Source organism: Lemur catta, chromosome 6, assembly GCF_020740605.2.
Source record: "Lemur catta isolate mLemCat1 chromosome 6, mLemCat1.pri, whole genome shotgun sequence".
Classification (NCBI taxonomy): domain Eukaryota; kingdom Metazoa; phylum Chordata; class Mammalia; order Primates; family Lemuridae; genus Lemur; species Lemur catta.
The window spans coordinates 17060330-17076051 of NC_059133.1; the positions used below are offsets into that span (position 1 = coordinate 17060330).

At 34.4% G+C, this 15722-nt stretch overlaps 1 protein-coding gene across 1 annotated transcript in view; it reads right to left on the bottom strand.

Moving 5' to 3' along the window:
• Positions 1-10204: 10204 nt before the first annotated feature.
• The window catches only part of HCFC2 (host cell factor C2), a 34358-nt gene continuing 28840 nt past the window's right edge, over positions 10205-15722 (bottom strand). The window contains exons 14-15 of the mRNA XM_045553076.1: positions 14384-14569; positions 10205-13772 (exon numbers count right to left, since the gene is read on the bottom strand). Coding sequence (XP_045409032.1) covers positions 13458-13772; positions 14384-14569 — 501 coding nt within the window. The 3' untranslated portion in view covers positions 10205-13457. The remainder of the gene's footprint in view (positions 13773-14383; positions 14570-15722) is intronic.

Genomic DNA, 15722 nt, shown 5'->3' on the forward strand with positions numbered 1-15722 from the left:
TTGAATGTCACATTTTCTGCCCTAGAACTTCTTAAGTATGCAAGCTCCTATGTTAACCTAAAAATGTTTTTTATAATTTTATAAATATTGCTTTTATGAACATCTAAGGGAGAAATGGATCTCAGTGAGTAAGTCCTAGGTAGAAGAAGGGACTTTAGTAGTTTCTGTCTGTCCCCTCACTACCTGGATTACGGAGATGCTTTAGTTCAGAGAGGATTATTTTTTAAAATGCTACCTTCCTAATGTCATATACTTTGATATGATGGTGTTTGAAACTATTTGTATTTCCTTTCTTCCTACAGTGTAATATCTATGCAGTGTTTTCCTTTTTTCAAAAACATGCCTTATTGCTTATTTTCTGGGTTGCCTTAGTGGGCTAAAGGAAAACCAATTACCTTTAATAATTCTAATGGAATGTAGTTGTGAGGGCCAAACTAAAAGGATTTCTACAGCAGTAGCAATTAGGCATGAAAAGTGAAAAAAAATAGTTTTTACCATTTGCCAAGAATGAAATCTTGCAATGTAAGATTTTTTCAAAATATTTTTTGTCTTAACGAAGTTGTTATTTTATCCTCAATCCAAAACAAGATGTTTGTTGCTTTGTGTGGTAAAATACACCTTAAGTCACTCACATAAGTGATGTTGGGTAATGAATATACCAAAAATTAGTTGATTTTAAATGTGTATCTTTGGTCTCCCTGAATTAGGCAACTTATATGTTAATTTATGTAAGTTAATAATTTGTATATATTAACCTTAAGCTTATATTAGGTTTATCATATAGTGTGCTCATGAGTAAAAACTGGAACTACCCTAACTTTGTTTTTCAAGCAGCTGTACTATACTGTCTGAAAAATACTCAGTTTTAATTTGTGGTTTCTTTTAGAGCTGGAAATGTTACCTTTGCTTACTTCACCAGATTTAGCTCCCTCCTCCGTCTGCTCCAGCACCCTGATCTCATCTTGGCTCCTTATGCCAAGTTCTTTGCCTCTCCCCATCTGCCTGGCATGCCCTTAAACACACGTACTTCCCTCTGCCTAGCTAAGTCCCACTCATCCTTCAGGTCTCAGCTTCATCAGAAAAGATTCCCAAACATTTGTAAAAACTTTGTACTAATCACCAAATATAGAGAATAACATCACCCAGAATTGAGTAGGTGTGTACTACAGCCTTTATATAGACTGGTTGCTGTAGCCCCTTAGATATGTCTTTCAAGACTGTGCTTCTTTTTATACCCGATTTTAAGTAAACCATACGGCAGAATCCCTTCAAGTCTCAGGTCACAGATGGCCCTGGGATAGATTCATTTGTCTGGCGTCTGGCCATTGCTTTTAAAGATACAAACTTGCCTAATAGTATAGTTACAGCTTTCCCTCACCTTACTCCAGGGACTGTTCCATTTTGCACTGCATATTAAAGAGATACCTGCGCAAAGCAATGTAAGAACTTCTTTGCCAAAGTTAATGCCAACAAGTGTGTCAAGTAGGAATTAAAATCAGTAAAATATGTGCTGGCACTGTCTATAGAAACTTAATGGCCATGTATTGGTTTTAGAGGTGCAAATTACACCTTAACAGGTAATTCTTCCATCTTCTACAAAAATATAGTGAGATTATAAAATTCTGACACTACAGCATAAAATTTTGCCTCTTTAAGGTATAATTTGGGTCTTCCTGATTGTCCTCAAAGAGCAAGCAGTAATAGGTTTGTGTCTTACTTTTGCACCTGTTTTCCAGGGTTCAATTTCAGAGTACATCTTTGAATGAAAGATATTTCTGAACCTTGAACACTGGGTAGTTGGTTGAAAACAAGTTGCTGGGCAAAGACAAGTCATAACAGAAAGTGCCTTTCAGCCAAGACAAGTATGCCAAGGAGGCTCATTCATGCATATATAAATCCCCAATATTAGGTTTACAAGAAACCAAATCCAAATTCTTTTTTCAGACCAAAGCAATCATTAATCAAAGAACACAAAGGAGTAATGTTTGGGCCATTTAAGGAAATGGCAGAGCCATTCCTTTGGAGGAGGTATGTATCTTTAAAAAAATAATTTCTTTCTGTACATCTCCAACCTTGCAAGTAGCAGTCCCCATACCATCAAAGTGCTATCTTGAAAAACAGTACTAAGGAGAGAACCAGGCATCTTGTAATTCTGCATACGCTACAAAGTACCATGTTTCTTACTCACGTAAAGGGCAAACTACAATTTTAATCTAGACTTCATTTCCAAGAGTAAGACAGCCTAGATACCCTAACAACTCCCAGTTAAAAAAAAAAAAACAAAAACCCAAATGCTGAATAACATAAGAAATAACATAAAATAATAGAAAGTTAATTAATATAACATATCTTTTTAAATGTATCACTGAGTTGACATGAAAGTAAGGAATTTGCAGAACTCCAAAAATGAAGTGAAAATAGGAAGCCTGTTAGAGAAGCCAGCCTAAAGCCTGCTTTTGCCATGAGAGTTCTTTTGAACTCTGAAGTTCTTGAACTAGCAGTAGAGGGTGGCCTGGACATAGAGCTTAAGGGCTTATCTAGGCTGAAGTTTTAACAGGGCCACAACAGTGAAGTGGGCAGCAAGGAAGTTTGCCTGCCTTGATATTAGTGCCAGATGAAATCGCCACTGACCTCACATTCATAACCACAGGCCTTTCCTCAAGATTTGTCATCTGAAATCACAGAACCATCAGCTGATAATTTAAGGTGGTCTCAGGTTGGTTGCCCCTGGATGTCTGGCAGAGTAAACAAATTCTCTCAAGGATCTCAATATCAGGCCATGCTTCAAATCATTTGCCAAGGAAGATAAGTTTAAGATATCACGAACTCAAGGGAAAATGACACCATGAGTGAGAAACAAAATGTATAACAGACAATAGAATCATCCACAAAAACTCAACATTGGTATTAACATGGGAAAAAAATTAATAATGTTTAAAGAAACAGATGGAACAAGGAACAAAAGATTACACAGAAAACAAACGAGATTCATAAGCCAAATAGAACTTGTAATAAAAAATATACAATTGAAAATTAAAACTCAACAGAGAGGAGGAAAAAATAAGAAAATGAAAAAAGGAAGGCAAGAAGGGAGAGTAGACCAAGGAAAGGACACATAATTTATGATGAAGACCTAGAAGTAAATCTAATGATATTTATAATCACAATAAATATAAATGTACTAGATCCAGTTTAAAAGGCAGATTTTCTTTGGCTTTATCTTTTGGGTGTGTCTCCTGCAAACTCGATATAAAAGGCCAAAGAAAGATCTAAGATATACCAGACAAAGACTAACCAAACTATTGCTATAGTAACAACAACAAAAAAGATGAAGGCAACAAGCATTCACAGAGATAGTCACTACATAATTATAAAAGGTTCAATTCACCAGGGAAAATAAAACAATTCTAAAGTATTACATACTAGTAATACTTACTACTGGTATGCATCTAGTAATAAAGCCAAAAGAAAAAGAAAGCAAATATTGGCAACTTAGAAATTGAGAAATCTACTATCATAATGAAATCTTGAGGCCAGTAAATAAATCAAGTACAGTATAGATATTAGTAAAGAGAAGATCTACATAGCACACTAACAATTCTGACTTAATGGAGACTTACGGAACATTACACTCAACTCTTTGGTAACATGCATTCATTTTCAGTACACACAGAACATATATGAAACTGGCCACAAGATAGGATATAAAGCTAGTCTTATTTCAGAAAAATGAAATCTTACAGATCATGGTCTCTGGCAAGTGATAAAGGGGTCAACTACAGATCCTGTGGAAAGAGAAACAATACCAGGATAACATGGACAGCTTTGTATAAAAAAAAAATAAGATTAAATAGATAAATGCCTAGAAAATGTATTAAGTTTAACAACACTGACTCAATAATATAAAATCCTAATGATTCTATAACCTTAAAGAAACTGAATCTTCCATTAATGACCAAATGGCTTTAAGGACTAGTTCCAATCTTAAACTCTTCCAGGACTCTGGAGGCAAGCCAGGAGGATTGTCTGAGCCCAGGAGTTGGAGGTTACAGTGAACTATGATTGTGCCACTGCACTCTAACCTGGGCAACAGAGCAAGACTCTGTCTTCAAAAAAAAAAGTAAACTACCATAATTTATACATTAATAGGTTAAAGGAGAAAACAATAATTTTAAATAGATGCAGGAAAAAATCTTCAATAAAATGCAACATCCATTCCTAATACAACTATTAGCAACTTAGAACTTCCTTAAACCAGTAAAGGCCATTTATGAAAACAACTCTGAACAGTGAAATGTTAAAACAAAAACATTTCCTTTAAATCAAGATTAAGGTAAAGATGTTCACTGTCAGTTTTTTTCAACATTGCTGTACAGGTCCCAGTCAGTACAGAAAAATAAGAAGAAATTTTTTAAAAAGTATAAGGATCAGAAAATTGCCATTATTTGCAGATGATGTGATAAAAACTCAAAGGACATCTAGATACGTTGTTAGAACTTAAAAAAGTTTAGTGTAGTTGCTGGATCTAAAATCAATACATATCCAACAATATTCCTTTAATCAGAATAGAAATTATAATTTAAAAAATTCAATGTACCATAGCATTAAAAAATCTAAAATTCTTATGAAACCTAATATAAGATGTAAAGGCCTTTAAGGGGAAAATTTTTAAAGTTTATTGAGAGACATTAAAGAACACCTAATAGGCCGGGCACGGTGGCTCACGCCTGTAATCCCAGCATTCTGGAGGCCGAGGCCGGTGGATCCCTCAAGGTCAGGAGTTCGAGACCAGCCTGAGCAAGAGCGAGACCCCGTCTCTACTAAATATAGAAAGAAATTATCTGGCCAACTAAAAATATATATATAAAAAAAAATTAGCCAGGCATGGTGGCGCATGCCTGTAGTCCCAGCTACTCGGGAGGCTGAGGCAGGAGGATCACTTAAGCCCAGGAGTTTGAGGTTGCTGTGAGCTAGGCTGACGCCATGGCACTCACTCCAGCCGGGCAACAAAGCGAGACTCTGTCTCAAAAAAAAAAAAAAAAAAAAAAAGAACACCTAATACATAGGGAGACACACAATGTTTTTGGCTGGAAAGACTCACTGAAGTTGATCAACAGATTCAATACAATTACAAAGACGATACACAAACTGGGAGAAGATATATTCAATATGTTTAACTCACAAAGGATTGGTATCCAGAATATATAAAGAAATCATGTGAATCCATGGGAAAAAAAGACATGCAACCTAATAGAAAAATGGGCTAAAGACATGAATAGGTGTTTCACAGAAGAGGAAACATGAGAGACCCATATCTGAAAAACACACTCACTTCATTAGTAATCAGGGAAATGCAGCTTAAACCTACAGTAAGATACCATATAATAGCCATCCAACTGGCAAATATGAAAGATAGTCAAGACCAAGTGTTTGCCAGGATGTGGAGCCATGGAAATAGCCACCACGAGTGGGAGTGTAAATTGGTACAAATGTGCTTGAGAAAACAATTCAGCATTACCAAGTAAAACCCACTCCTCATAGAGCAGCAGTTCTCAAAGTTTTGGTCTTTACAACCTTAAAAATTACTGAGGACTTCAAAGAGCTGTTTGTGTGGGTTATATCTATCAACATTTACCATATTAGAAATTAAAATTTAGTATACTCAATTAGCTGTCAGAGTGATGATGGCATACATCTGGAAAATATTTAAACTTGTGAAAAAATGAGAGTGAGAAGGACAAATAATGTCTCAGTATTATTATGAAAATAGTTGTCCTCACAGACCCCCTGACAGGGTCTCAGGGACCCCCAAAAGTCCCTGGACCATACTTTGAGAACAACTGTCCTAGAGCAACTTTTGTCCAAGTGCACCAGGAGACAGGAACAAGAAGTCATTCATTCCTCAAATATTTATTGAGCATCTATCTGGTGTCAGGCATTGTTCTAGACATATAGCAGAGAACAAAACAGACAAAACCCTTGCCCACACAGAGCTTACAATGAACTGGGCAGAATGTTCACAGCAGCATTGTTTCTAATAGCAAAAGACTGAAAACAATCCAAATCTAGAAGAATGGATAAATAAATTGTGAAATAGTCACATAATTCAATACTATACAGCAGTGAAAACATGAAATACAGCTACATGCATAACATGGATGAGAATCTCAAAAACAATGTCAGAAAAAAGAGATCACAGAAGAATACATACAGCATGATTCTCTTTACATAAAAGTTCAAAAACAGGTAAATCTAAACAACATATTATTATGGATACATACATAGATGGTAGAGCCACAAATAAAAACATGGTAATTATTAACAAAAAATCCAGAAGAATGTTTACCTTGTGTAGTGTGTATGGCGAGAAGACAAACGGGATTCTAGGCTGCTGAGAATGTTCTAGTCCTTAGACTGAAGGTTGAGCACATGAGTGATTATTTTATTTTTTAAACCATACATACACTTTATATACTTTTGTATGTATTTTTCCCAACAAATATTTTAAAAGAAAAATATATAAGGTTATGCAATATATACTTTCATCAATGAAGAGGGAATGTGATATTTCAGTCACTGCTGTGCTATGCAAGTCAGCCAATTATATTAATAATAATGGGGAAGAAGTACATGATAATATGAAAAAAGAAACAAGTATGGACTATTTCTCACAGAAACTAACTAGATTCCCAGAGGGTCAAGATCCAACAAGATGGGAGTATTATAGCACTGTTTTTGTAAGTTGGCTAGGAGTCACTGGCATGACTCTAGTTAATTGGTTACTGTGTTCTCTGGGGATAATTATTTGTATAAAGCAGATAATGAAATGATAGGTGATGTAAATCCCAAATAAACTGACAGACAATCCCTCTTTACTGAAATCTGTTGACTTTCAATATTGACTTTCAAACATACAAAATTCCCTCTGGCACATCCTCCTAATAATGTAAGTATTCTGAAAATATGGAAGGTGTGTGGCAGCAACTGACTGTTTCTCCACTTGATGAATAACAGGTGCCTTGCTCATCACACAAATGTCATAGCAATTTGTAATCATGTCTTTGCCAAGGTCATCAATGTCAATAATATTCTGCAGACTTAACACACTGCCACACTAGAATAAAAAGTGTTTTTCCTTGGGGACACGGTTTTTTTATTACGAAAATAGAATAAAAATTTCAAAAACAGAGGGATCCTTCTAATTTAATGGAAAATTTGTTATTTTTTATTGTTTTTTGTGTGTGAGTTACACATAACTTGAAAAATAGTTCTCGCAGCTCCCAAGGTGAAGAGACGTGTGAGTTACATATGCTTCAGGAGGCCCCTGGCTCAAAACTAGCATGAGTTAAATAAAACTCACATGGAAGTTAATGTGTTAAACAAGACACGGTTAAGGTGCAATTTCTCCTGATTCAGGGAATTAGCTGGAAATTTTGGTATAAAATTCAAAAATTCTCAAAAGTGAAATAGATTTGAAACATTCACTTTATTCCCTGTACCCAAATGGGACAGGTTAAAGTTATTTTCTTGGGTTAGGGAGTTGCAGGGAAGTAGAAAGTATATTCTCTGGGTCAAATCTTCCCAACTGGGTCCAACGCAAGGGTGGGGACACACTACAAATTTCCAGGTATTGCTGTAGCTATTTTTAAAATCCTAGCAGCTGCAAGACCTAGAATCTTAACCATAGTTAAGCTGGAATGGACAAAGCCACCAGGGGGTGCTAAACTGCAACTGTAGGATGCTTTTGAATCAAAGCAGTTGGATCTTCTGAACTTTGCCCACTCACTTACATGCTATGCTTTGCTATGTTGCATAAATATTATACCTGTAGCTTTTTGCCCCTTTCCCAATATGAAAAGAGAAATTAGGAGGGAAGTCTTCTTAAGTTTCTTAGAGAACTTCTACTCTATCTTCTCAGGTAGGAGAAGGAATGGATAATCCTCTTGGTTGAAGCTGTACATTTGTTGGACCATAATTTACTAGTGGACAGGGTTATTCTATGTTCAAAAACAAACACCAGCTGCTACCTTTTACTTTTAACCTGACCTCAGACACAAATGGCTCTTCTTGTGCCTTCCTCAATTCTCACGCTCAGAAATGATGTATCCTTTGGCTTCTTGTCTCTGGGTGGTAAGGAGTCCACGAAGGGAGAGTTGGTAGGATGGGAACCATTCCTTCCCTTAAGAACTTCCATATCTGATATGCCACCAGTTCTTACTTTCTGTACTTTTATTTTCAAGAGTTATATGTAAACACCTGACATCTCTAGGCACTCTTCAAAGACCTTGTTCAACAAGCAATATAAAATCAGTAAATAAGGAATACTTCTGTAGCCTTCACAGCTTCATCCCTATGACTTCCTAGCCTTCTCTTTATCCAAGTCAAAGGCTTTAAAACCCTGTATTCTCAAGACTTTTGAATTTGAGGTACTGGCAGGAGCGGTAGCCAAATTAAGAATTTGATGACCTTTAAGTAGCAGGCCCTTGCTCAATTCAATTTATCCAAAATATCAAATATATAAAACAAAAGAACCTCACACTCAGTTTCAGATGCCCCCTGCTGAGATTAATAGGCCCACAAGGGGACATTTTCTAGATACTAGTTCTGCAGAGGACAGGAGAGAAGCAAACTGATACTAATAAAACATGGAAATCTATTTTGAACAAGGAGGCTGGTATCCTCAGATTTTCTAGCCTTGTCTTTCTGTGTTCAGTTTACAGAATTTTTATTTTTCTCCCAAAATTTTATAGTTCATGTTTTTCTAGGCATGATCAAAATAAGCCTTTTCTGGAGTCTAGGGACTCACAACTATGACTGGAAAACTAAGAAGGGAGGTTTCCAATGTCATCTTGTTTTTCTGAGTGTAAGAATCTTTTGTTCTACAAACTTAGAGGTAACAACAGTGACCTGACTTGATATGTATTAATAAGAATCCCACTCGGTTCCAATCCTGGTGCCCGTGTTCTCCAGAACTTCCCTGTGCTTAAATAGGTAAGTTGTTTCTAGTGTCAGATAACAGACTAACTTTTGACATATTTTTAGCTCATTTTGATCATCCAATGTTAAATAATTCAGCAATGCTTACCAATCTCATCAAATGCTAAGATCTTTTCAAATCAAAGATCTCTTGAGATCTGTATACAACTATATTAAACCCCTTTTTTATCCCAGAACTTCTCTTAGGAACCTAATAATAGCAGGGTAGGGTAAGACAAAGCTAAAGAGTTTATATTTCTTACCAAATCTGCAAAAATCTCTTTCCCTTTCAAAGCCTCCCTCCCATTTTCACCCCTATTTAAGAGTGGAGAGTGGGAGTATGAAGAGGTATAAAGGTGACGTTCTTTACTCACTGTTAAAACATTTAAGTACCAGTTAACTGGCCAATATGGAATGGTATAAAGACCCAGTCTTTGCCTTGAAGACCTACCATCTAGCAGAGGGAGAGGGACAATGCTATCAAATAAGGGCACTAAGTTTTTAGACTGCTATGACTGAAGATGTAACAAAGGACAGTGTGGGAGCACAAAAAGAAGGGGTCAAATCTACCTGGTAGTGGAGTATGTCGGGAAAGGCCTCCTCAGGTTGGCAACATTTGACCTGAATCTTAAAAAAAAAAAAAAGGAGCCAGATGGGAGTGGAAAAAGGGGACTGCAGACAGGAGGAGGTGCACAGAGACAGAGGGCATGGTATCACAGACACTACAGAAATGTGGAAGTGCCCAGGGAGCAGGTAAAGTTTCACATGATGAGATTAAATACAATGAAAAGGTTCATTGGATTTGGGAAATGGGAGGTTATCCTTGACCTTTGCTGGAGCCATTTCAATGGAGTAGCAGGTTAGAAGCCTGGTGCTATGAATTAAAAAGAGTGAAAGCATGAAGAAAAATATTTCAAAGTAAATGAAACACACAAAAAAAAGGTGGCAAAAAGTTTAGACTATTTCTTGGAGCCATTTGCCTTTTTACTTTCAAGCATATTAGTTCAGGTACAATAAAGGTTAGATAGGGTTTACATTTCTAGGAGAAAATGACTCCCAACCACAATCCACTATCTTAAAAACAAGTTTTTTTTTTTTTTAACACAATCCATTTTTAAAGACTGCCTAAGTTATTTTAGATGAATAATGTAAAATTAACATTTCTACAGATTTACTCTGCCATCACTAACTTTTCTTTCACATCATTCAAAATAAATAACACCTGTAATTGTTTATAGTAGAAAAGGTGCTTTATTTTACACATCATTGGTACACGATACATAAAACTGCCTAAAATCAGTCTTGGAAAACACAACAGTTACACCTTAAATGGTCAAAGACCAAGTCTATTTTGCAATCTACTTCATTTATGATCAGATGACTACAATAATTTTAAATACTAATAATCTCTTCATATCCAATGTTACAAATGATTTTTATGTTACAAATGCTGTAATTTTTTAAATAAAAATATCTTCAGTTATAGTAGACCATATCTCTAATCAGAATGAATCTTTGCTGGGCTACAGGTTTTTGAAATAATAGATCAACAGTTTCACCTTCCTATAGATGATTATATTTATGTATCTGGGTAATGGGGCAAGGGTGCCTCATACATGCAATCAGATTATTTCAATTTTTAAAAAAATGCAGATAAAATTGAGTTTATATATATTCCATTTCTAATTAAATTGCCAAAAAAGTTTACTAAACTAAAATGAAGTCAATACAATATTTAGAAAACATAATTCTAAGAGCATGCAACATCAAAAATACTTTTACTATTTATGTGAACCAAAATTGCAGAGCACAGGAAGAGGATTGTGGCTCAAAGACTTGTTACATCTGAATTGCTTATCCAACTGGGAAGAGTAAAAAACTCAATTTAACTCACTGTAAATCCTCCTATAAAAAATAGCTGTATGATATAGTTCACTGCTACAGAAAGGGATCGTCACTTAGAAAATGTGCAAATCATAAGAAGCAAAATACACTTCCCTTGTTATTTCCCCCAATCCATTCTATTCATGAACACACAGCTCTAAGACCTCATATTAACTATTAACGTCAAAGCCACAAAGATTTTTTAATGGCATTTTTCAGTCACCAATCCTTTATCAAGGAGATAACATGACTGGTGCTTAAGGTACAAATGGCCAAAAAAAATCAGAATCTGGGCTAATTCTCCAAGTTTTTTACTTTTACATTTATTATTTTAACAAATCCCTTAGTACAGAAAGACTGCCCTTCCCTCTAAAGAGTCATATGTTAGAACCACAGATTCATATTCACTCCTGGTCTAGAACAACAGAGGCATTTAAGCAAAGTAAACTAAATCAAATACTAAAATAGGTATAAATGTGCACACTCAAATATTCTATCCTTTGCTTAAAATGAACATATTCCTTGTCATTAACAGAAGTGCTTCAAGATGCAAACTGTTAATTAATACAGAGAAGAAGGGGTTAAAAGCCAGACTTTTTCTGTTAAAGCAAATGGATCATTAAAATATTTGGGCTTGAAACATATACCTACTAAAACTTTCCATTCTTATTCTTTTTATAACTAAGCACACACATATACACAACAAACCCTAGCATTTAATATGTGCAAAATTGCTTACCATGTATTTTAACTTTGGTTAAGTATTTGTTTAGCCTATATGAGACACATTACAGAAGCTAGACAAATGATTACAAACATAACAATGAGGTAAGTTAAAATTCTACTAGTGCAAAAAGCAAGCATATGCCAAAAGCAAAGCATATGAGTTAAACAAATGCAGAATGAAGCTCTCACCAAGGGCGTTGCTGGGATAACAAACCAGAGAAGCTCCTTGTAAACATCGTAAAGTACACATTTAGAGATTAAAGATTCATACAGCCACAAAAAAGGTATTCTAACAACACCATAGTAGTGCATTTATTTTATCTTTAGAGTTCAGAAACCACTCATTATGTGTCTAACAGTTTGCATATTTTCTTCAAGAGAAAATTAGTGAGACACATTAATTACAAATACTGTAGTATAAAAATCCCAGTTCTTTACAAAAATTATATATTAAAATATTCTATACACTTTAAATTAGTAACTGGAACACACATATATATCAATTCTGCACAATTAAATCCATCTTTGCTGGGGGTACTATACATGAAATTTGAGGACATAGCTACTACTCAGTCAACCTAAACTGGCATAAGGTTATGTGGTATATAAAAAGATAGACTTGTGCCCTTGCAGTATGCAGCTCTTAGTTTGAAATATCTTCTCTGCAATTATTGCTCTGTATATTCATTCCAGATTTGAATAGGCAGTGGAACCATGAAAATCCTAAAAGGTTCAATACAAGTTACCTGTAGCAGAGTGTTCAAAATGCTTATCTGTATCTTTAAGGTTGTAATGGAACCTGAGTTAGCTGTCTAATGCTTATATTTCCATTGTAAAAAAGTTTATACAATTTCGAGGTAAAAACAATGCAAAAATAAAACATATTTAGAGCATTTACAAAAATCTTACAAATGTTTAAAACACTATTTCAAAATTTGTGTCCTGTTAAGGTGCTTATTTATTTCTGTAATATGAGGACATATACTTTAATTTTGAATTTTAAATTATGAAGGTTTTAATTTTAGCAAAAGCAAAGCTACAGCCATTAGGACAGATTAAAATGTTCAGGGATATACTTCACTTCTAATGAAAATATAAAATCTTAGTGGTGAAAAGGACTTTAAACTATTTTAACTCCTTCATCTGTCAATGAAGAAAAAGAGAGCCAAATAAGTTTAAGTACTTTGGCCAAAAATGTATTCAAATATATTGTCCTGGTAAGAATCAAGAAAACTCATTCTTTTTGTAGTTTACCATGATTCTGGGAAAATAATAAAAACTTTAAAAGTAGAGTTTCTAAACTTGTCTCTTTCTTTCTTTTTTAATTTCTTAAGCTTTGTGCTAACTGTAAACAAACAGAAGAATCAAATGGCAGCTAAAATTAGTATCACAATTATCCAATAGAGGATAGTTGTTAGAGGACCACTGCTCATACAGAATAAAGATATAGGGAATACTCAAAGATAGGGCATTTACAATGTAGAGAACATATACTATATACGACAGCATAGTATACAACAGCCAGTTACTAGAATCATCTCAGTAATTCTAGGATGACTGGGTTACATGGGCTTTATAAAAGATATTGGGGTAATAAAGCTTTCTAGCTTTTATCTTAATTTTACTATTTTTCTTTATAAAAGAGCTATACCTGTAAGGAAGAACCAATGTACTAATTTTCAGAGAGTCTTTGCTTCTTTTCTATTTTTATTTGGATCTAGAATTGAGCAAATACATTTTAAGAACAACTTACAAACTCAAATTCATGACTGCTAGAAATACAGTCAGAGAATACTCCTTTAAATGACAAATCTTCATAACCAGTTACTAATAAATAATCATCATCATGATAGCTTCAGTAAAAAAACAATTCAACTTAAAGATGCTTTCTTATTGTTACCTTGAAGCCATCGAACTTGTGTAGCTGGTCCATATCCCTTTTCATTCTTTGCTGATATCCTGAACACAATAGCGGGCCTGGATGTATAATCAATATGCGCATTTGCAAGTTGCCCAGCAGTTACTATACATGATGTTTTAAGACCACAATAAATCCTCATAAACACAAGTTGACTTGGATTATCTTGTATCTGTGCTGTGCGGATAGCCAAGTAGGCTGAATATTCCAAAATATTTCCAGAAGGTGAAGTTGGAGGTTCCCAGGAAAGATGGATACCTTCAACATTCTTGAAGAGGGGGATAAAAAACAGAAAAAGTTTCTTAAGTTTTCTCTATTATTGTTTATTATGTTGAGTCTATCTTCAGAACACAAAATGTTCATTTTCACTAAAGTAATTGCATTAAATGTTAGATCTTTTATTGTTGATTTTTTAAAACCCAACTTAATTAGATCTATAATTCATGCTCAGTTTTCAAAAACACAACTAGGCTTACATGTCTGCCTATAATATTCCAAAAAGGGAACTTTTCCTCCCTAAAAGCAAATCTTTTCTTCTCTAAGGAGGGGCAAGACCTTAGGATAAAATACAATCCAATTTTATGCATTCTATTAAAATTTTCCAGCACAAACTTTCTGGTTCCATAACAAGAACAAATAACCAAGCATACCAGATTTCCCTGCCTTTCTGTGATTTGGATGCTGTAATTCTGCTTAAAATTTGGTACTCAAAAATATCATAAGTGATTAGCAAAAAATTTTTTTAAACTTTCAATCCATTCCTTTTAGATATCTCTCATTTCATTAGATGCTAACAAGAATTTATAAAGTGAAAGTTTACTTTATGTACAAAGTTTCAAATAATTTAAGTCACCAACAAGTCTTGACCTGATGTCTCACCTTTGAAATTCTGACTGCAGAAGGAGCTCCAGGAAAACCAGGAATACAAGTTTTAAATTCGCTGATTTTGCTGAAAGGGCCTATTCCACAACCATTGATTGCAGCAACCCTGAATCTGTACCCTGTGCCTGGAACAAGATCTTGTTTCTTAAGTAAACTGTAGTCAGGTACGTCTGCATTTCCTACCTAAAACGTAATATATACAAAAGTCAAAGAGAAGGTGTAATTAATTTATTATTATAATTAAAGTTTTTAAAATTTTAAATTATTTAATTTTCTTTAAACAAAACTTTTAAAGAATGAACTACATTTTAAGGTTCTAGTTCACATTTATTTCCCTCTCTCACACATGGAATGAAGCTTCTAATACAGAAGCAACTAAGCCCTTAAATCAGTGATTTTCATCCAGAGGAAAAGTACCCTTTCCAGTTGAAAAATCACTAATTATAAAGAGAAAAGTAAGAGTATTCTGCACATGAAGAACATGGGGTAGAAAAAAACTGACAACCACTATAAACAAAGTAACAACTATTCCACCTTCGTGTAAACTTAACTTGGAGCAGAAATCTCAGAAGATTTACTGTGAGATTAATAGTCTGGCCAGGAACAATACCCTTTAGAGACAGGCAAGCAAACTTGACTGAAAAGGAGTGACTAATATGTAGTATAAAGCATTTAAAAAAATTAATATTCATCATTTCTTGGCCTTTTGGCTAAGATCAAATGTAAAAAATTAATATTCAGTAGACACTGAATAAATGCTAAATTGAATAATAGATTATATACTCCAAGAAGGAAGATAATAACATTTACAACTTTCAAACAATTTTTACATATTCTCCCTAACTTTCACAGTGAGACAGCGAGTTTCAATGTGTTATCCTACTTTAAGGGAGCTATGTATGTCATCCCCATTTTATAGATGAGGAAACAGATGAGAGGTTAAACAAGTGACTTGCAAAAGTCACATTGCTGAGTACTGGAGCTAGTGATTCAGACCCAAGTTTACTGAATCTAAGTTTTATGCTCTTTTTTTCTTTTAGGAAAAATCAGGTAGCTACTAGGCCTTCAGATATGGACATGTCCTTATATATGAAATCCAACTACAGTAAGAAATTTCACTAGACATAATACTAACACATTATTAACCAGAATTTCTACTTTTGTCAAGAATTAGAAAAATTCAATATGAAAAAGAGGGACACCAGAAGTAATAGTAGAGATACTAAAACAGAATGATAAATGATATAGTATCTATTTCCTTGGCAATTCTCTCTCAGAAATTCTCCATCTCAGAAAAAAACTATTTCAAAGCATATTGGCTTTGGAGCTATTTTCC